Source organism: Macaca nemestrina, chromosome X (genome assembly GCF_043159975.1).
Source record: "Macaca nemestrina isolate mMacNem1 chromosome X, mMacNem.hap1, whole genome shotgun sequence".
Taxonomy (NCBI): domain Eukaryota; kingdom Metazoa; phylum Chordata; class Mammalia; order Primates; family Cercopithecidae; genus Macaca; species Macaca nemestrina.
The window spans coordinates 84440242-84461540 of record NC_092145.1 but is presented as its reverse complement, the minus strand read 5'-3'; the positions used below and the strand labels follow the sequence as shown (position 1 = coordinate 84461540).

Here is a 21299-nt window from a genome sequence, read left to right as displayed (position 1 = left end):
TCCTTCAAGGTCTCAGGGATCTGGGTTGGGGGCTTCAGGGGAATCCATTCCAAAATGATTGTGAGAATAACATGCAAAGTTGTTCCACAACAGCTCTCCATCTACCTGGGGAAACGGGACTTCGTGGACCATGTGGACATGGTGGAACCCATTGGTCAGTGAGTCCAAAAAGGGGAAGCCTGGGGAAAGAGGAATGGAAACTAGGGAGTAAAAGAAAGTCCAGGAGAGACTGTGCAGAAAAGGAGGCAAATTAAAGGGAAGAATGGGAAGAACCATTTCAGGGATCATCTTCTATTTCATAGTCTTGAGAGCTTTTCCTGACCAAAGTGCTGTCTGTCCTTCTCTCCACAGATGGTGTAGTCCTGGTTGATCCTGAGTACTTAAAAGGTCGAAAGTGTAAGTGGAAATCCTTGTCGGTCTTTGTGTGTTTCAGACAGGTAACTCGATGAGTGGATTGCACCAGAGTATAAGAAAACCAGAAAGTGGCAGGAACTGCGAATGCCTTCTCTGGTGGAGGCTGACAACTGGGAATTCCAGCCCAGTGTGGCCAAATTTTATAATTGTTAACGAGGAACTGTAAATGAAGCTCAAAATAAGACTTTTAGAGGCCCAAAGTGTGAAAAGATTATGGTGCCCCCTTACCCAAATCATATTCAAAGTAAATATCTAAAGCATAAATTAAATTTTATTTTTCAAAATTGCACAAAACTTACACTCGTGCTGAAATTAAAATAGCTTCTTTCAGAATTTCGGATTTTCTCTATTATTACTGGTGGTGGCCCTGCTTGGCTATTGATCTGAATCTTAGACTGCCTATAGAATGATCCAATAAGTCAGAAATCCATATTTTAATGCAGATTTCCTGATTTTCAAATGTTGGCAACTCACTAAAAGACTTTAGAAGCCTGGATAGATTATAAACTTTTTTTTTTCTGTTGGTTAGATGTGACCTTCAGGCTGCCATTTTGCAACCTCTGGTATACGTGTTTCCATCTCCTTTTTTGTGTAGTGAAACTGACCTTTTATTCAAGGAAAAGTTCCCAAACAAAAACCAAAACAACAACCACAGGAAGTAACCGTAAGAAACATTACTTTGGCAGCACTACTACAGATCAAGATTATGCTGATTTTTGTTGTTGTCGTTGCTGCTTTTTTTCCTTTTAATTTCTCACTGTGGATTAACCCCACCGTGATCCAACTAGACTGAAAATTGGGGTTGATTTGAAAAAGGTGCTGAATGGGTTGATGAGTACTAGTTCGGATGTAACTGTTAGATATTGGAGAATAAAGTAGCCTAAATCTCTCAGATTAAGCAGTGTGAAGAAGTAATCAAGTCGGTTTTAAATATCAGAGGAACTTTGGGATAGACTCATAAATTAACCAACTTATTTAAGGTTCCCAAGTATTCTATATTTCTAAAACCTAAATCATTTTTTCACATTTCTACAAAATCTTCACAAGCTCTGGAAAGAAATCTTTAGTTAAAAATATATGTTGTTCCAGGAAGAGAATGAATTTTTCCTTTTATTCTAATCTTTTTTTAATGTCCCCTTAGTAGAGTTTTATATTACTTTTCTCTTAAGTTGCGCGTATTTCTTGTTTATTCTTAGTTTTTCAACATTTGTTACCTCTATGAAGATTGTCTTGTTTGCGTCATATTTTCTAATGTTTTTTTTTTTTATCAAGGTACATTTGTGGATGTAAAATATGCTTAATCTATACTGTGGAGTGATAAAGGCCAGTGATAGGGCAGTATATGTGATAGTGTGAACAAATTGTTGTTTAACAAAAATATATCTACAATCTCTCTCTGTATAATTTCTTACAACTGCATGTGACTCTACAGTGATCTCAAAATACAAAGTTTAACTTCAAAAAGGCAATGAGAGAAAAGTAAAAAATACCTAAGGTGGCCTTGTGTTCAATTCTAGCAACAGACAAAGTTGAGAAGCACACATAACAGATATTAACAGTAGTTATCTGTGGAACATGATATATTATGGTGGAGCTTTGATTTGTCTTTTTGTTTGTATTTTCTGATGCTCAGACAATTAACATATATTTTGTAGAATAAACACAACTATACGTTAATAACTTTAGAATAGATACTGACTTTAAAAGAAAATAAAAACAAGCTATTTCCTAGCATGCAAAAAAAGGACAATTCTAAATTGCTAGAGAGCCAATTAGAGCTTCAGTTGGGGGTAGGAGTTGCATGATGCAGTTGATGTCTTAGTCTGCTGCCCTCCCAACACAGGAACAGAAAGCAATTCCAAGAACAAGTCATCTGATTAACGTCCTTACCTCAGGTGCTACTAGATCCCCTTCTGCCTCACCCATCCTTACCTTTTTTTCTGTCTCATTCCTCATCTTTTTCATTTCTTCTCTCACCCTGCCTCCTACCAGCCACCTCTTTTCCTCTCCTTTTTCCTTTCTGTCTTTTTCCTTTCCTTTATGCCTTATTTTCCTTTCTTTCTCTTTCCTTTCTCACACTATAATTGGCCATAATTGAGAACAAAGGTGAATCTATTTGTTGTATCTTTTGAAAAGTATTAGGTTTGTCTCCATTGTAGAAAAATTAGAAAACATTTGATGATGAAGGAGAGACTGTGTAACCTTACCATCTTTAATCACTAATCTTTTGATCTTATTCATATTTTCTGTGCAAACATCAAAATTTTAACTAAAATGCTATACTACAAATAATATTTTATAATCTTTTAAACCTGTGTCAATATATACAAATCTATAACTTTTTAAGTTGCCTAGTACTATATTGTATGGGGATACCACGATGCCCTGCAATGCACATCTTTTTCTCACTTGTTCAATTATTTCTTTAGGCTAAATGCCTAGAAGAGGAATTAACGGCCAAAAGGCATTCACACATTTTTTTTTTTTTTTTTGAAACGGAGTCTTGCTCTGTTGCCCAGGCTGGAGTGCAGTGGCCGGATCTCAGCTCACTGCAAGCTCCGCCTCCCGGGTTTACGCCATTCTCCTGCCTCAGCCTCCCGAGTAGCTGGGACTACAGGCGCCCGCCACCTCGCCTGGCTAGTTTTTTGTATTTTTTAGTAGAGACGGGGTTTCACCGTGTTAGCCAGGATGGTCTATGATCTCCTGACCTCGTGATCCGCCCGGCCTCGGCCTCCCAAAGTGCTGGGATTACAGGCTTGAGCCACCGCGCCCGGCCTCATTCACACATTTTTAAAGCTTTCTATACCCATTGTCAAATTGCCCTCTAAAACGCTTATACCAATTAAATCTCACTCCTGCAGTGCATGAGGCTTCCCATATTGCCCCAGTCCTTATAAACACCGATATTATCAATACTTTCAGGCTTTGCTGTATCTTTTGAATATAGGTTCATTTTCCTCATTCTCAATTTTAAAAGCAAATAATCCGGTGTTTGATGTTTTGAGTTCTTAAAAATACTAAAATAAGTTGCTTTCTACTCAAGTGCTGCTGTTGGCAGTTTTTTTTTTTCTTTGGGTCAGAACCCCTGATAGAAGTAAGGTTACACATTCCTGTTCTATATCTTTCCTTGCCTCAACCTCTGTCACCCTGTACTTGGACAGGTATCCCTCTCTACTCCATTCTACATTCCATTAGTGCATTTCAGATGCTTTCTATCTGCCTCTCACTTGATTTCTTTCAAATCTTAGATACCAGTTACAAAGTATGAGTTCAATTATAACTCTTCCATTTCTGTCAGTATCATCATCATCATCTTCATCCACATCTATAATTATTTTGAAGTTTCCAAAGGGATTCCTTTTTTTTTTTTTTTTTTTTGAGACGGAGACTCACTCTGTTGCCCAGGCTGGAGTGCAGTGGTGTGATGTCATCTCACAGCAACCTCCACCTCCCAGGTTCAAGCGATTCTCCTGCCTCAGCCTCCCGAGTAGCTGGGATTACAGGTGGCCACCACCACGCCCGGTTAATTTTTGTGTTTTTAGTAAAGACAGGGTTTCACCATGTGGGCCAGGCTGGACTTGAACTCCTGACCTCAGGCTATCCGCCCACCTCAGCCTCCCAAAGTGCTGGGATTACAGGTGTGAGCCACTGTGCCCAGCCTCCAAAGGGATTTCTAATACATCAACTCCTCACAACCATCCTATGAGTTAAGTTGAGCACCTATGAGCCTGAGCTTTGGAGTCAGACAGGCCTGGGTTGAAATCCTGAACCATTGCTTAACAGCTCCGAGCTCACTTTCTTTGCCTGTAAAGTGGAGATAATAATACTTCAGAGGGTTGTTTCGAGGTCTAAATAGCATATGTAGAGTTACTAGAGCAGTCCTATTATTGACAGGTGTAATAACTGAGACCCAGAGAAATCAAGAGATTTGTGCAAGTCCTATTCAGGTCCAGGTATTCTGGCCCTAAATATTATTGTTTCTCTTTTTCATGATAAAATATTTCAGGCATAGAGAATTATGTAATGAATACCCTGTACTCATCACCAAGCTTTAAAAAGAATAACAGAAACAAACTAAAGTCTCCTGTGTGTCCTTCCCTGATCCAGTTTGCCTTCCTCCCTCCCTACTCACTGCTTCTCCTCCTTCTCTCCTCCCTCCCCAGATAACGACTATCCTGAATTTGGTGATTATTCTCTTGATGGCTCCATACTTCTACTCCATATTTATGTGTCTATGATCAACTTTGATATTGTCATCATCATGCTTTTAAACTTTATATAACCGGTAACATACTGTACCTATCATTCTGCAGCTAGATATTTTGTTCAGTAGCTTTTTTTTTTTTTTTTTTTTTTTTTTTTTTTTTTTTTTTGAGACAGAGTCTCACTCTGTCACCCCTGCTGGAGGGCAATGGTGCAATCTCAGCTCACTGCAACCTCCGCCTCCCGGGTTCAAGCAATTCTCCTGCCTCAGCCTCCTGAGTAGCTGGAATTACAGGTGTATGCCACCATGCCCGGCTAATTTTTGTGTTTTAGTAGAGATGGGTTTTCACCATGTTGGTCAGGCTGGTCTCGAACTCCTGTTCTCAAGCGATCTGCCCACCTAGGCCTCCCAAATTGCTGGGATTACAGGCGTGAGCTACCGTGCCCAGCCTTGTTCAATAAATTTTGAGATTTAACCATGTTGACACAGGTCTTAGTCTGTTTGTGCTGCTACAGCAAAATACCTGAGACTAGGTAATTTATAAAGAACAGAAATTTATTTTCTCACAATTCTGAAAGCTAGGACGTCCAAGATCAAGGCTCTAGCAGGTTCTGTTTTCTGATGACGGCTGCTCTCTGCTTCCAAGATGGTGCCTTATTACTGTATCCTCCAGAGGGGAGAAACATTGTGTCCTTACATGGTGGAAGGTGGAAGGGCAAAAGGTCTCCTTTATAAGGGTCTTAATCCCTTTCATAAAGGAATTCATGAACAAAGAAGCCCCATGATCTAATCACCTCTTAATGGCCATCTTAATACCATCACAATGGTCATCAACTTTCAACTCCTGAATTATGGAGAGGCCACATACAAACCACAGGGCATTCTTTGAAGTTCTAGTTCATTTATTTCAACCTTGGTTTAGTGTTCCATTATGTGAATATACCATACATTTTTTACCAATTCTCCTGTTGATAGATTTTTAGATTATCTCCAGTTCATACACTATGAGCAGATTTAATTTTACTGGATAATCCCAAATAGTTTTGCAAATTGGTTGCATTAATACTCCCACCAGCAGTATGTAAGAACTCCTTTTGCTCCACATCTTCATTAACATGTAATGTTGCCAGATTTAACATTTTTTGACAATCTGATGTGTGTGAAATCTTATCTCGTTGTGGTTTTAATTTGCGTTTATCTGATTACTAATGAAACTAAATATGTTTTCATATGTTATTGGCCATTCCTTCACATTCTTTGCACACTTCTGCAAGGGCCTCTTCACATTCTTTGCACACTTTTATACTGGTACATTATTATTGTTGACGTGTGGGAGTCCTTACATATTTTGGACGCTAAACTTCAGTGTGTTATATGTGTTGCAAAGATTTTCTCCCAGGCTTTCCATTTTTTCTTTGTTTATAAAGACTTTGAACATAAAGAAGACTTTGTTTATAAAGACTTTTAATATAAATCTTACTGCAGTCAAATGTATTAATAATCTTTTTCTTTGTGCCCATAGCCTTCGATTTTTTTTTTTTTTTTTTTTTTTTTTTTGAGACAGAGTCTTGCTCTGTCGCCCAGGCTGGAGAGGGCAGTGACGACGCGATCTTGGCTCACTGCAAGGTCCGCCTCCTGGGCTCATGCCATTCTCCTGCCTCAGCCTCCCGAGTAGCTGGGACTACAGACGCCTGCCACCACGCCCGGCTAATTTTTTGTATTTGTTTTTTTTAGTAGAGATGGGGTTTCACTGTGTTAGCCAGGATGGTCTCGATCTCCTGACCTTGTGATCCACATGCCTCGGCCTCCCAAAGTGCTGGGATTACAGGCGTGAGCCACCGCGCCCGGCCAGCCTTCGATCATATTACATAACCTGTCTGTGTCTTCTTGACTCAGTTAAGATTCCCCTTCCCACTCAGGCCTGACAGGCCACTCTCTTCCTCCTATGTCTGCAGTGTTTGTCATGTTGACATGTGCCTTTCGCTATGGCCGTGATGACTTGGAAGTGATTGGTCTGACATTCCGAAAAGATCTGTATGTGCAGACCCTGCAAGTGGTCCCAGCTGAATCCAGCAGCCCTAAGGGGCCCCTCACAGTTCTACAGGAGCGACTGCTGCACAAGCTAGGGGACAATGCCTACCCCTTTACCCTGCAGGTACTGACCCCAAGCCCTGGGCAGGCAAGGTCTCCAGGGAAGATTAAGAGAGGAAGCTCAAGAAGGACAAGGGAGAGGGTTCCCTATTTCTTTTGCATTTGTTTGTATTCTTTTCTTTTCTACTTCTTTTCTGATCTCCTTTTTGTCCCCTAGATGGTGACCAACCTGCCCTGTTCTGTGACACTGCAGCCAGGTCCTGAAGATTCAGGAAAGGTGAGGACTAGGTTCTAAGAAAGAAGGATAGATGGTAGTGCCAGGGAAGAGGAACAGTGGGATAGTCAAGACTGGAGAAATGGACAGCTAAGGAAAGAGGTCAGGCATTTTCTTATAGGCCCATGAGGAAGGGAGGACAGCACTGGAAATTAGCTCTCTTTGCCCTTGTCCTTTTACAGCCCTGTGGGATTGACTTTGAAGTGAAGAGTTTCTGTGCTGAAAACCCGGAGGAGACAGTCTCCAAGAGGTATTCTTTGGTTGTCCCCAAAAATCCCTGCCTCCAGCCTCTGCCAGGAAACAGATCCTGCTCTCATGACAGAAATAGCCCCACTTCTAACCTCCACAGCATCATCGCCACCAGTGACGCCCGGTTCTGAGCCCCCTCTGACTTATCTTCTTTGATCTAGGGCAGGGGTCAGTGAACTTTTCTGTAATGGGCCAAAAAAAAACAGTATTTCTCTGTTGCATGTACTCAACTCTGCTGTTGTAGTGCAAACGCAGTCACAGATAGTATAGAAATGAATGAGTGTGGCTGTGTGTCCAATAGAACTTTACTTATGAACACTGAAATTTGAATTTCATGTAATGTCCACATGTCATAAAATAGCATTGTTCTTTGATTTACTTCAACCATTTACAAATGTAATATAACCATTCTCAGCTCATGGGCCATAGGAAAACAGGCATCAGGCCAGATTTGGCCAGTGGCCACAGTTTACTAACCTTTGGTCTACATACTTGCATTAAGGGACTAGAAAAGTTCTCTGAGGGAGGCCTTCCTCTGCTCCCATTCTTTTTTTTTTTTTTTTTTTTTTTTTTTTTTTGAGACGGAGTCTCGCTCTGTCGCCAGGGCTAGAGCGCAGTGGCCGGATCTCAGCTCACTGCAAGCTCCGCCTCCCGGGTTCCCGCCATTCTCCTGCCTCAGCCTCCTGTGTAGCTGGGACTACAGGCGCCCGCCACCTCGCCCGGCTAGTTTTTTGTATTTTTTTAGTAGAGACGGGGTTTCACCGTGTTCGCCAGGATGGTCTCGATCTCCTGACCTCGTGATCCGCCCGTCTCGGCCTCCCAAAGTGCTGGGATTACAGGCTTGAGCCACCGCGCCCGGCCTCTGCTCCCATTCTTAAGTAACGATTGGACTATGGGGGTGGCATGGGAGAGGTCTGTGGGTCTGAAAGGAGGACGCTCTGGCTAATCCCTTGGTCTCTGCTCAGAGACTATGTGCGGCTGGTTGTCCGGAAAGTACAATTTGCACCACCAGAGGCAGGCCCTGGCCCCTCAGCCCAGACCATCCGCCGCTTCCTTCTGTCAGCTCAGCCCCTACAACTCCAGGCCTGGATGGACAGTGAGGTTTGTGACCCCCACTTTTTGCCTTCCACCCCAGAACCCCTCTGATGCCCTTTCTTCACTGATTTCCTACTTGGGCAGGCAGAGATGGGAGCCAGGGTGACAACAGTGCTAAGGAAGCAGGGGTTCTAGGTCTCCATCTGTGCATTCTTCCTCCAGCCTTGACATGGGTCCCTCCTCCTGCTTTAGGTTCACTACCATGGAGAACCCATCTCTGTCAATGTTTCCATCAACAACTGCACCAACAAGGTCATCAAAAAAATCAAGATTTCAGGTGAGTTTCTTTTTCCATCCCTGTGCACCTGGTCCCAAAGCCACAGGTCTTTTTCCAAAATTCTGCCTCACTTACCTGTCTGCATTCATCTAGGCTTTCCCTCTAACATGGGCTTGTCAAAATGCATATCTTATTTTGTCAATGAGCATGTCTTACTGCATGTATAGTGTGTATAGTGTGCCTATGTATAAGGTCACAACTAAGGACACTGAGCTGGGGTCTCAAGGATGACTGACTGATATAATCATGTGCTTTTCCTGGCTTGTTCAGTTGACCAGACCACAGATGTTGTCCTGTATTCACTAGACAAGTACTCCAAGACTGTGTTCATTCAGGAATTCACGTGAGCTGGCGCTGGGGCTAGGGTCAGAGAGCCAAGGGGTGGGGTGGTGGAAAGAGGTCCAGGAAGCAGGTGAGGGGGTTGGGGGAAAAAGGGTGGTGGAAGATCCCAGGGAGGGATTCCCAGGAGAACTAGATGGAGGAGATGCAACTTACCCCCAGGAATCCCATCACGATGCTGAGCGAGGGCAGGGGCATAAGGATTTCCCACCAGAACTAATTCCCCCCAGTCTTCACAGTTAAACATGTCACCTCTCTTGGATACTCCAGTAGGTTCTTGTATAATCTTGTACAAGATACTCTTGGGAGTAAAAGTATGCTTAGTCAGCAAGCCCAGCCTAGATTCTTCTCTTGTTCTTCTTTTGAAGGGAGACTGTAGCTGCCAATTCCAGCTTCTCCCAGAGCTTTGCAGTAACCCCAATCCTGGCTGCCAGCTGCCAGAAACGGGGCCTGGCACTGGATGGCAAACTTAAGCATGAAGATACCAACCTGGCCTCTAGCACGATGTAAGCTCAAATGTAACTCTCAGCCTCCATTTCCCACCCCTCAACCATTCTACATGCTACATTTACAGCTCTGACGTTTCATCTTCAGTGAAGCCTATCCGTTTTTTAAAGTGTCTCTAGGGCAGTGTTCAGAGACTCCTCCAGGCCTAAGGGCCGGCAGTAAGCTCAATAATGCCTGTGGGACCAACGGCAGGCTTAGGTCATAGGCAGAAAAAAGGAAAACATGGAGAGGAAAGCAATCCTTATGTTGTATACGATTTCACAGTTCACAAAGGTCCTACATATGTACTATGTTATCTTTGTGAGAACCCCACTAAAGTAGCCTGGATAGGTGTTCTTATTTCCTTTTACACTTAAGGACCCTGAGGCTCAGAGAGAAGAAGGAATTCATTTAAGGTGGCATCGCTGTTAAGTGGTAGACGTAGACAGGATTATATCACATGTCATCCGGCTCCGAATACTGTGATCTCTACAGAAGCTACTCTCTAGAAAAGATAAAGATGGAGTAGAAGACTAGGAGATGAGAAATGGAGGAAAAGGAGGGCAAAAAAGGAAAATGATGCAACAGGAATGAATAGAATTCTAGGAAGTCATTCACTTGGTTCTGTGCCTTCGGAGGCCCTAGTGTTAGATGTGTCTCCCACCAAAAACCACCTGCCACCATCTGTCAAGTGTAATCCCTCCATCTCTCCCTACCCTTATCAATCAAGTAGCTATAGACTGTTATTGCTAGAAATACCATTAGAAATCATCCAAACTGCATTATTTTATATGTAAGAGATCAGCAGCCCAGAGCAATGAAGAGATTTTCTCAAGCTCATACAGCTTTCAGTGTCTTATTTTTCAATCAGTGGGTTTTTTACTGAACACCTATTACATGCTCATTCCTATGCTAAGCAATGTGGAGAATACAAAGAAGTTTAAGACAGCCTTCAGTCAATTTATGGCCTAGATGAGGAACAAAGAGAGATGCAAATACAACCCAACAGTTAAATGTTAGTGCACGTGGTTCAGAGTAAAAGTGCCACAAAGTTAAAAGAAGCCAGGAGAGCTGGTGAGGGCTTCCTGGAGGAGGTAGAATGAGCTAGATCTTGAAGAATGTGAAGGATCTGGATACCAACAGAGGAAAAAAGAGAGCATTCTAGACTAGGGACACAGCATGGGCCAAGGCTAGAAGGTGGGAATCCACATGGCATGTTCTGATCACGGAGAGAAGATGGGTCTGCTTAGGTTGTATCCCAGGAGTTAGGGCAGAAAAGGTTAGAGAGGCTAGATAGGGCAAGGTCGTTAGGGGTCTTGAAAGTCAGGCAGAGTAGTTGTTATATTCAAAATGTAGGCTCTTGAGCAGAGGGTGACATGGTAAAAGTGAATGTTAGGAAGAGAAATGTGGTCTCAATGGGTAGGAGAGGTTAGAGCCTGGGAGATATTCTACGATAAGACTAAACATAATAGGGTGTGGTGATGGGAATGCATGAGAAGAAACTGGGGACTGAATGAATTACTCCTCATGCTCCTAAACACCCCAAAACGAATACTACAACCTCCAGTATTAGACCTGGAATGGACAAAGAGCTGCTGGGGATCCTGGTGTCCTACAAAGTCAGAGTCAACCTGATGGTGTCCTGTGGTGGGTAAGTGAGGGTTCTGGGTCTGTCTGGGAAGGGGCTGAGGAGTCAAGGGTTTTTCGCTTCTGTTTTTCTCCCAGTTAGATTGACCCAATCAAACCATTCCCCACCCCTTCTCCCAGACCAGGTTCCCAAAACGGTGAGCTCAGTGAGCAAGTCACTTTCCCTTCCAGAAACCCATTCTGTGGCTGGCTCATTAGGTCTTATGATCCCTCATCCCCTAGTGAAACTAGGTTGCCCCTTCTGTATTTCCTGCTGCTAATTTTGGGTGTCATTCTACCCACAGCATCCTAGGAGACCTGACAGCCAGGTGAGAGACTGTGGGGTGGGGGGACTTGGGCAAGAAGAGGAGGACAAGGGGATAAGGAGAGCAAAATGATTGATTCGGGAGGGTCTGAGGGCATCCAAAGACTGGAAAACTAAGGGAGGGAGGTCCAGGGATTGGGCTTGTAGAGAGAGGAGATGTAACTCCACCTTGGGATCCTTGCAGCGATGTTGGTGTGGAGCTACCCTTGGTCCTGATCCATCCGAAGCCATCTCAAGGTGAGTGACCAGGTGGAACTCACAGGAACGGTTGTCCTGAGGACTGGGGTCCAAGCCATTCTGATCTCATGAATTGGAGACTAGCAGTTTGCCTGGGGATGGAATAGCAATAGGTAGGCTGGGTGTCTAGGTTTTCAGGGGAAGTGTGTGTGTCGTGTGTGCTGGAGACGAAGGATTGGGAAGGGGGAGGGGGAAGTAAAGATACTTCTTCAGGGAACCGAAGAGCCCCTAATCAGCTTCAGCTCCATTTTTTCCCTCCCTCTCCATGCTTGCTACAGAGGCTGCTAGGTAATGGAATACAAGACTGGGAAGCCCCATTCCCCTCTTCCCATTGCCACCCTCCATGTTATGATGATGGAAATGTGAAAATGCTTCCCTGGGGTGCTTTCAATACGTGTGCAGTGGAAACATATGGCTTAGCTTCGTGTCACAGTTCGGTGCTTTTCATATGCCCTCCTTTCCCTTTCTGCATCCCCCCCCGCCCTCCACCTTCTGCTCTTGTTGGAATCATCCTTCCCCCTCATCCCCTTCCCATTTTTCTTTTTCCTTTTCCCCCACCCCCTCGCCCTTACTTCTTTCGTCTTTCATTCTTTGATACCTTCCCTCCTTCCCACCCCTCATCCTTATTTCCCTTCCAGTGCTCCTGGGGGACTTTTGTGCTGGGAAATTTGGGCGGGAATGGAAGGAAACAAGCCAGAGTGGCTGATGGAGGAGTGCGGGCACCAAGAGGGGGCCGAGGAGCCTAGCTGGGAAGCAGGGAGGGGATCACTTTTCTGGGATCAGGAAAAAAGAGTGGACACGGAGGACACCCAGAAAGGGGTTCCTAACCCTCCATTCTCTTCTGCTGCTTCTGCAAGCTCTGAGGACATAGTCATCGAGGAGTTTACGCGGAAAGGCGAGGAGGAGAACCAGAAGGCTGCGGAGGCCGAGGGAGATGAGGGGAGCTGAGCACCTCGCTCTGGTGCCCGTCTGTGTGGGAGCCCCCACTGTAACACTCTAATAAATCAGTGTGTTCAGATGTGCCTGGCGATCTCTTGCCTATTTCCTCTTCCTGGAGGATCATGGAACTGCTGAGAACAATCTTCCCCACCTCCACCCCTTCGCCGTGATTACACTACACTTAGCCCGTGCTTTTCCCTTACACTGACCCCAACTTCCTGTGACACGGTCAGTGGCCATCCCTCTCTCCACCCCATGACCCCACTCTAGTGGCCATAGGATTGCGCTGAACACGAGGCACAGTGCAAGCTGTGAGGAGGGGGCCGAGGGGGCGTGGCCGTGCCCAGGCCTGGGTGTGAAGCCAATGGCCGTCAGCGGACGTCAGTAGAGTATGGCATGACGTCTGGCGGCGCAGGCTGAGCGTCGGAAGCCATTTTGGTTGCCACCTACCTGAAGCGATGTCTGCCTTTGGTCACGACAAGGCCTGGATGGAGGCCGGAGGCTTTGGCCTGGAGGCTGCCGAAAGAACCGAATACCAGTCTCTGTGCAAATCTAAACTCTTATTCCTGGGAGAGCCGAGCGGTGCGGGTCTGGGTTGGGCTTTGGGGACAGGGAGGTGTAATTGGTATGAAATGGGGTGGGGCATTCTCTGGGGAACCGAGTTCCTCCTTGTTGGGAAAGGTTGGAGTGGGAAGAGGGAGGGCTCATAGAAACATTGGGGGGAGAAAGGGCACCGAGGGCAACGATTGGCCTGCTTAACTCCCTCACAGTAGGGAAGACATCCGTCATCACCCGCTTCATGTACAACAGCTTCGGCTGCGCCTGCCAGGTAAGCCCATCACCAAGTCATATGGTACATTTTTGCCGCTCTTCTTGGCGGACTCACCTGGAGATTCTCCTCCTCAAAGTTATGTATTATAAGCATTGGGAAGTGGAGCCAGGACAACTTCTTGAAGGGTCATTCTCCACTTTGGGTTCTAAGACTGCCTCATATTGGGAATAGAGGGAATGCTGGAGTGTCTCTCACTTTCTTTTGTAGGCAACTGTTGGAATTGACTTCTTGTCTAAGACCATGTACTTGGAGGACCAAATAGTGAGTGTTAACTCTCATACCACAAACCCTACACTTCAACCCCTTAGGCCTATTCATCACAGTTGGGTAGCACCATCAAAAAAACTGAAGCCTCTTCAAATTACCAAGCCCTATGATGTTTCTTGTTCTGCCTGCCTTCATCTAATCTCCAACTGTAACATAAACTCCAAGAGACCTTGAATCCTTAAATCTGCTGTGCTGTAGGGTCTTCCTGAATCAAAACAGTATATTGAAATTGGTTGGACCTGTCCTAGGACTATAGGCCACTTGGTTTGAGGCTATAGCAGCCACTTCTCAGGGATCCACTCTCCCCGACCTTTTGTATTCCGCCTTTATTAGGTCTGAGCTTTTTAAAAAGGCTAGTTTCTTTTCTACCTTTCCCCATCTTCTTCCTGAACATTTGTTTTATGCAGGTTCAGCTGCAGCTATGGGACACAGCTGGCCAGGAGCGCTTTCACAGCCTAATTCCTAGCTACATTCGTGATTCAACTATTGCAGTGGTTGTCTATGACATCACAAGTGGGTGTTATGCAATGTTTTATTTCAAAAGGGGATTATAAAGAGATTGATAGGGAGATTGATAAAATTAGCAGAGAGGAAGTGTTCTCTCCAAATCTCTCCTAAATGTTTCAACGCTCTGCAACATATTCTCTTGCAGACATCAGTTCTTTTAAGGAGACAGATAAGTGGGTAGAACATGTACGAGCAGAAAGAGGTGACGATGTTGTCATCATGTTGGTGGGTAACAAGATTGATTTGGATAACAAAAGGTAAAGTATAACTACAATTTCTTCTGGCATACCTAAAATTCAGTCTCTATGGGGAGGGTCAACTGTGTTCTATTTACTTGGGGAGGAGTTACCTTAGTCTCCTCTGCCCACTACCAGCACTGCAGGAGGGGACGGACAGGGGGGCGTCCCATCAGGGCACAAGGATATGTGGGGGGTATAGGAGAGAGTCCTCACCCTGTAATCAGATGGGTCATGGGTTTAAGCCTTCTAGAGTTCCTGGCGCTAGGTAAGCATCATTACACCTCAGAAGAATCTATCCATATCCAATAACTCTGGCCCTTTTCATCATTTCTGATTCGTCCAGACAAGTCACTGCAGAAGAGGGTGAAGAAAAATCCAGAAACCTCAATGTGATGTTTATTGAGACCAGTGCCAAAACCGGTTACAACGTGAAAAAGGTAATACTTGTTTCTTTCTTTTTTTTTTTTTTTAATTTATTTATTATTATTATACTTTAAGTTGTAGGGTACATGTGCATAACGTGCAGGTTTGTTACATATGTATACTTGTGCCATGTTGGTGTGCTGCACCCATCAACTTGTCATTTACATCAGGTATAACTCCCAATGCAATCCCTCCCCCCTCCCCCCTCCCCATGACAGGCCCCTGTGTGAGATGTTCCCCTTCCTGAGTCCAAGTGATCTCATTGTTCAGTTCCCACCTATGAGTGAGAACATGCGGTGTTTGGTTTTCTGTTCTTGTGATAGATTGCTAAGAATGATGGTTTCCAGCTGCATCCATGTCCCTACAAAGGACACAAACTCATCCTTTTTGATGGCTGCATAGTATTCCATGGTGTATATGTGCCACATTTTCTTAATCCAATCTGTCACTGATGGACATTTGGGTTGATTCCAAGTCTTTGCTATTGTGAATAGTGCTGCAATAAACATACGAGTGCATGTGTCTTTATAGCAGCATCGTTTCTTTCTATAATACTTTAACTGCACTCTGTCTGTAGCTACCACCACTGTTTACTCTTTTGGATAACCTTGGCTTATCTTTTGCGGGGTGGGGGTCAAGATTCATCTCCCCATCATGTATCTCAAAGGCCCTGAATTATTCCAGCCTCTGAACCTGACCTTTTTTTTTCCTTTTTTTTTTTTTGGTCACCATTCACACACACACAGCTGTTCCGGCGTGTGGTTTCTGCCCTTCTTTCCACAAGGACTTTACCTCCACCGAAAGAGGGGAGTATCCTTTTTCCTAGCTTTGCTGGGGTAGGGAGTATACAAGTAGAGAAGGTAAGTTTCCTTTGCTGAGCTGATGCCTGAGTGGTACTTAAGGGGAAAACAGGACTAACTTTAGCCCAAAGTAGTTCGTTGGTTTGCCTTTAGGTGAGAGGGATTGTAAGATCAGAATTCCTCTTCTACATCTCCTAGAAGCTGACCCTGGGTGTTGAGATTTGACTCCAGTCACCTCACTGTATTAGCTTCCTTAACACACACTTCAGCAGTTGAAATCGAACTGGAATCCTTCGAGGAGTCAGGCAACAGAAGCTATTGTTCCCGTTGACAGCTTAGGCTTTCTCTGCCTCATTTGATGGATTTCTTACATTTGGGGTTGCCATGCCAGTTCTCCTCCCCACCTCGTTTTATGATACATGGCCACTTACTCTCTTCCAATTCCTAGGCTTGGGGTAAAAACAGAACCCCTGAAAGTGCTATCATTTTTTCCCGACTGCATCTCACAGCTACTGGGTGGAAGCTTCTTGCAGCACCTGGGAATTCTACCTTACCTTCTCTGATGGCTAAAAGACATCTGCAGAGAATACAGTTCTATAGCAGCTGACATACTTCAAAGGCCAATACCATTCATTCTCCACTGTTTGTTGTTGTTTACGTACACCCTCAATAAATGGTTCTTTAACCTAAGGCTGTTACTGCTTGTGCTTTCTCCACACTATACCTATATTTCCACAATGCAATTATCTCATGTTGGTGCCCTAACATAGAACCAATCCAAGTATCTCAAGTGAGAACCAATTTAGGGCAGGAGGGTTTTTGCCTCTTAGGCCCATGGCACCTGGCTGGGACTTTTTACCATGTTTTTTATACTTCTTAGATACATTTTTTAAGACCTGTTAACCACAGGGAGAGTCTTGGACCTCAACATTCAGCCAAGTCACCCAACATGCCTTTATGGAAGTAACCAAGCTACTATTTTCTTTCTTTCGTGGCCAATGCGGGGCAGGGGGTCAGCAAATAGGAGCATAGAACAGGATTTCCCAGGAAGCATAGAGACAGCTACATTAACTCTACCTCCAGCTCTGCTCTCAAGGGATGTTGCCACCTAACAATAGCACTGAGGCTCTAGAAGAGGTATGTCAGTAGAGCTAGGGTGGGATATATAGGAAGAACCAGACCTTCCCCATACAGTATAGTACTACTGTTTAGAACAATGTTTCCTACATTTGAAGACTTATTTGCTTATTTCCTTTGCGTCTTTAAAAATCCAGATTTCCAGATTCCACCTCAGACTAACAGAATCATTGTCCAGTAGATGGGTCTATAAATATATATTTAAGTTCCCCAGGATTCTTTCAAGGCAAATTTTGGGACTTCATCATAGGGGTACATCACCCCACGCCACACTAGAAAACTTTTTTTTTTTTTTCCTTTGAGACAGTCACTCTGTCAGCCAGGCTGGAGTGCAGTGGCACCATCTTGGCTCACTGCAACCTCCACCTCCAGGGTTCAAACAATCCTCCTGCCTCAGCCTCCCGAGTAGCTAGGATTACAGGCAGTGTGCTACCACGCCCATCTAATTTTTGTATTTTTAGTAGAGATGGGGTTGCACCTTGTTGGCCAGGCTGGTCTTGAACTCCTGGCCTCAAGCTATCCGCCCGCCTTGGCCTCCCAAAGTGGTGGGATTACAGGCATAAGCCACCGCACCCAGCCTCACACTAGAAAACTTTCAATTCCAAATTGGTATTTTGAACATGTCAGTGGCGATGGCATAGGCGTGACCAGGAATCCTGTAATGGTGGATTGGTAACTAAAGATCTAGGAACATGGCAGAATGTTATTTGGGGCTGGGGTGAAGAAAAGGGAGAAGTCAGCAGTTAGTACTACTCAACTTACAAGTTGGAAACTGTGAACCAATTTCTGACTGCTGCCTCAGAAAAGAAATGCATCTAAGCCCCTTCCTTAGTTTATGTTCCAGATCAAAGAATATGAGAAAGAAGAGAGAATTATATTAATACTGTCCCCTGCAGAGAAATGTTCAAAGCTCCTAGGGGAACAGGCAGTTTCTTTCAGTGCCCCTCACTCTATGCCATTCCTTAGTTATACTGTGGTTAAAGTTCCTCGGCCTCCCTAATGTTCTGGTCAGACATCATAGGTAGTTGCGAGGTAGGTCTAGTGTTGCTCTGTTCCTTCCAGTGGCTCCTCTCTTTGGAAGAGCTTTTTCTTCCCTCAATAGCATTTTACATCTAATTGGTAACATTCAAAAGCCACACCAATATTTCTTCAGCATTGTGTTTTACTTTTTGGGGGAGAGGCTAGGAGGAGGAAGGGGTGAAATCAGGGTCTCTTTGGAGTCTCAAAAGTGTATGAATCCTCTGGTAGTACAAGGATGGGATAAGATGGTCAGGGAAGTCAGATGGAAAATCCCCAAGATTCTTTTCGCTACTGATTTCTATAATTAAAATATGACATATGTAAGGGACTAGTACATGGTATTCAATAAATGTCAGCTGTCTTTCCTAACTAGGTTCCTCACAGGCTAGGTTATGCCTAGATATCATCCTCCTTTCAGGGAATGAAGCTCACCTAGAAAACTAGGGAACTAAAAGTGCAATACAGTTTGGGTAATTCAGTTGGTTAGCTGTCTCCCCATCCTCCCAACTCACTATTCCAGGGAGGGGCTGAAAATAGAAGTGGCTCTCCTAAAGTCTAGTTAGCATGTCATGGCAGAGTCCACATGAAGGGCTGTGGGCTGCAACTTTCTAGTGCACAGTCCTCTCTTTTTGGCGATGGTAATCTGAAGGAAAGAAGAAGAAAAGGAGGAACAGAGCAGGTTATCTTCACACTTGAGCTCCCGATTCCCTATCCCCAACTTGTAGGGCCTCTAGCTATCAGTATTTAAAGAGTTCTTACTTACGGCCCTGTCAGGAAAGTGAAAAAAGTGGCACTTACTATAGGGAAAGAAGCGGACACGCATGCTGATTTCACGAGCTGTCTTCAGGATCTCAACAGCCTGGAAGGAACACAGCAGCTTGTACAAATGAAGAGATATGACCCAAGACAGAATCGTAACATGGGGAAAGGGATTTGCCACTCCAACCTCTGTATCACTAATAGCTGCTTCCCTCTGGTACTTTCCCCAGGAGAGGTGCTTACTTTCTCTATTTTTTTTTTTTTTTTTGAGACAGGGTCTTGCTGTGTTGCCTGGGCTGGTCTTAAATTCCTGGGCTCACGTGATCCTCCCGTCTCAGCCTCCTAAATAGCTGGGATTACAGGCATGTACCACAGTGCCCAGCAAAATGCTTTCTTATTAAGTTACAGATTAGGCTACTCCTGTCCAATATGTCCTATTTGAGATGGCTTCTTGCAGCACCACAGCCCAAGTACTGTGCTCACCTTGCTGTGCTCAATATCTTGGAAATCCACATCATTCACAGCTAGAACTTGGTCCCCTTCCTGAAGTCCTGCTCTATGTGCATCAGAGTCAGGAATTACCTGTTGGTAAAGAGAGAATACATGTGATTGGGATGCGATAATTGCAGAAGACTGTCAGTGAAATTCGGTGCTATTCAAATGTAAGGTGCTATTGTTTTTCTGTGATAATCTACGCAGACAGATGGCCTGCCAAATGAAAAGTTTAAAGTGGGAAAGGGGGTGTCTCCATTATACCCCTTCTATGAATCCACTGAGTCATCCTCTCAGCCTTTGGGACATTAGGGTTCTGCAATCTGTTAATTTAACAAAGGGAGGTAACTATCCATATTGCCTACTGGGCATAAATACCTTGGAGATGAAGATGCCTAGCTGGGAGGCCTTTCCTCCTCGGATGTTAAATCCCAACTGTAAGACAAGAGCACAGAATGGGGGCTCAATAGAGACCACAAACACAAGAACAACTAGTAGCATCATCGTGCAATAGCTCAGCTTGTGTGTCCCTGAGAGGAAAGTCAGAAGTTGTAGAAGTGTTATCTCAGCTTTTCTGTCCACAAGAAGGAAAGTTGCCTCACATCTGCACCTGCTTTCCAATCCATCCCCCCAACACTGCCAACTTCTGGTATGGATGAATCTAGCCTGGAATAAGGTTTCATAAGTTCACCTGAGCTCCAGGAGGCTTCTTCAGTGTGATGGTTCGGGGCAGAAACTGGGTCAACTCATTGTTGTAGTCTGGGTGGTGCACCCTCTGCAAGACACAGCAACCCCAGGAATTTTACCAGTCTTACTTCATACCTACCTTCATTTGGATCACTAATGAATCACCCTGAAGTCAGGAAAAGGAAAGGTCATAGACTTAATTTAAGTAGAACAGATAACACTGACTAAATGAGTAGATGGACAGCATTGGGACAGCCCAGTAGCTCCCCATTTCTTCACCTTTTTTTTTTTTTTTTTTTGAGATGGAGTTTTGCTCTTGTTGCCCAGGCTGGAGTGCAATGGCTTGATCTCGGCTCACCGCAACCTCCGCCTCCCAGATTCAAGCGATTCTCCTGCCTCAGCCTCCCTAGTAGCTGGGATTACAAGCATGTGCCACCACACCCGACTAATTTTGTATTTTTAGTAGAGACGGAGTTTCTCCATGTTCGTCAGGCTGGTCTCGAACTCCCAACCTCATGTGATCTGCCTGCCTCGGCCTCCCAAAGTGCTGGGATTACAGACATGAGCTACCGCGCCTGGCCTTCGCCTCTTAACAGTATGGAAAGGAAGGCTCCAAATTTCCAGAATTAACCGGTGTGAATAGACCCCAGCAGGAGGCTTCCACAAAGAAGTTCCCAATGGGTCCTGTTGCTCAGAATCCAGCTTCTGGGTCTTCTGGCTACAAGTGCTAAGATGCACTCTCCATGTCGCCTTCTAACCCTGCCATCCTACCTTTCATGCATCATCTCATGCCCAGGGGGAAAAAATCTCCTACTCAGGAATATAGATGGTTCCCACCTCATGAGGAGGAATCCATGCTGGAGGATTCTCATAGGCAGGCAAGAAAACCACCGGGTAGTCATCATAAGGAATCCGGCTGTCCATCTCGGGCAAGGCCCTGGAAGAGTGAATCAGAACAGACAAAAAGTGGTTCAAAAGGGAGAGCAGCCCAGCAAGTTTCAGAAAGCAGCTCCAACCCATTCCAAGGCAGTCAGTCTACGGGCACAGCCCACATCTAGGTGTTAAGGTTGGACGAGAGCAGGAAGGAAGAAGAAAACTCTTAACTTAGCTAAACATCTTCTGGATGCCAAGCAACCTGCCAGGTACTCTAGAAAGAGGACCTCATTTTTCACAACAATCCTGCAAAACAGATGTTACCGTCTTAAACCTGGAGAAGAGGAAATCAGGGTCGAGTCTAAAAAGATCTACTTTCGAAGCCCAAGCGAGTGTTAACTATCCGCAGGGACTCGGGGCAAGGCACCGCCCCACATTTCCTAGATGCGATTAGTAATGGTAGGGTTCCCAGATCGACCCTTCCTTCACCTGACCAGCCACCTCCGACGTCCCCACCCCACATTCTGCCTGAGTCCCGCGCTCTCGGCCGCATAAACGCCGCACCACCTCACCAGTGGGCAGTCCACAGCGACCTCAAACTCCGCTCACCGCCAATTCAGTCTGGGAACCGGAAGCGGATGCTCCGCAGGGTGGAAAAGAGGCCGGGCCAGGGTGCAACAAACTGACCCTCCCCTTCCCACCGCGCC

The 21299-nt window shown here is 45.0% G+C and overlaps 3 protein-coding genes across 5 annotated transcripts; 2 read left to right on the top strand and 1 right to left on the bottom strand.

Moving 5' to 3' along the window:
* The first annotated feature begins 54 nt into the window (after positions 1-54).
* LOC105476667 (arrestin 3) lies at positions 55-12604 on the top strand. Its single transcript, XM_071088530.1, has 13 exons — positions 55-154; positions 6574-6773; positions 6927-6986; positions 7166-7233; positions 8198-8333; positions 8520-8604; positions 8875-8947; positions 9312-9449; positions 10997-11080; positions 11361-11384; positions 11565-11617; positions 11896-11905; positions 12475-12604. The coding sequence occupies exons 1-13, from the start codon at positions 55-57 to the stop codon at positions 12563-12565; spliced, it is 1122 nt and encodes a 373-aa protein (XP_070944631.1). The 3' UTR covers positions 12566-12604.
* Positions 12605-12941: 337 nt separating this feature from the next.
* LOC105476668 (RAB41, member RAS oncogene family) lies at positions 12942-16314 on the top strand. The gene is made up of 8 exons (XM_011732802.3): positions 12942-13138; positions 13327-13385; positions 13596-13649; positions 14063-14168; positions 14308-14419; positions 14745-14838; positions 15571-15634; positions 15894-16314. The coding sequence occupies exons 1-8, from the start codon at positions 13015-13017 to the stop codon at positions 15953-15955; spliced, it is 675 nt and encodes a 224-aa protein (XP_011731104.2). The 5' UTR covers positions 12942-13014; the 3' UTR covers positions 15956-16314.
* A 1591-nt stretch (positions 16315-17905) lies between these two features.
* LOC105476661 (PDZ domain containing 11) lies at positions 17906-21290 on the bottom strand. Of its 3 annotated transcripts, none has more exons than XM_011732792.2 (8): positions 21165-21290; positions 20824-20898; positions 20557-20656; positions 19724-19807; positions 19411-19467; positions 19024-19122; positions 18580-18640; positions 17906-18424 (listed from the first exon to the last, which is right to left on the bottom strand). In XM_011732792.2, exons 3-8 carry the CDS (start codon positions 20641-20643, stop codon positions 18390-18392), a joined length of 423 nt encoding a protein of 140 aa, XP_011731094.1. In that variant the 5' UTR covers positions 20644-20656; positions 20824-20898; positions 21165-21290; the 3' UTR covers positions 17906-18389. The 3 variants fall into 3 exon arrangements, with proteins under 3 accessions (XP_011731094.1, XP_011731095.1, XP_011731093.1); XM_011732793.2 differs by lacking the exon at positions 21165-21290 and adding an exon at positions 21082-21099; XM_011732791.2 differs by lacking the exon at positions 20824-20898.
* Positions 21291-21299: the final 9 nt, after the last annotated feature.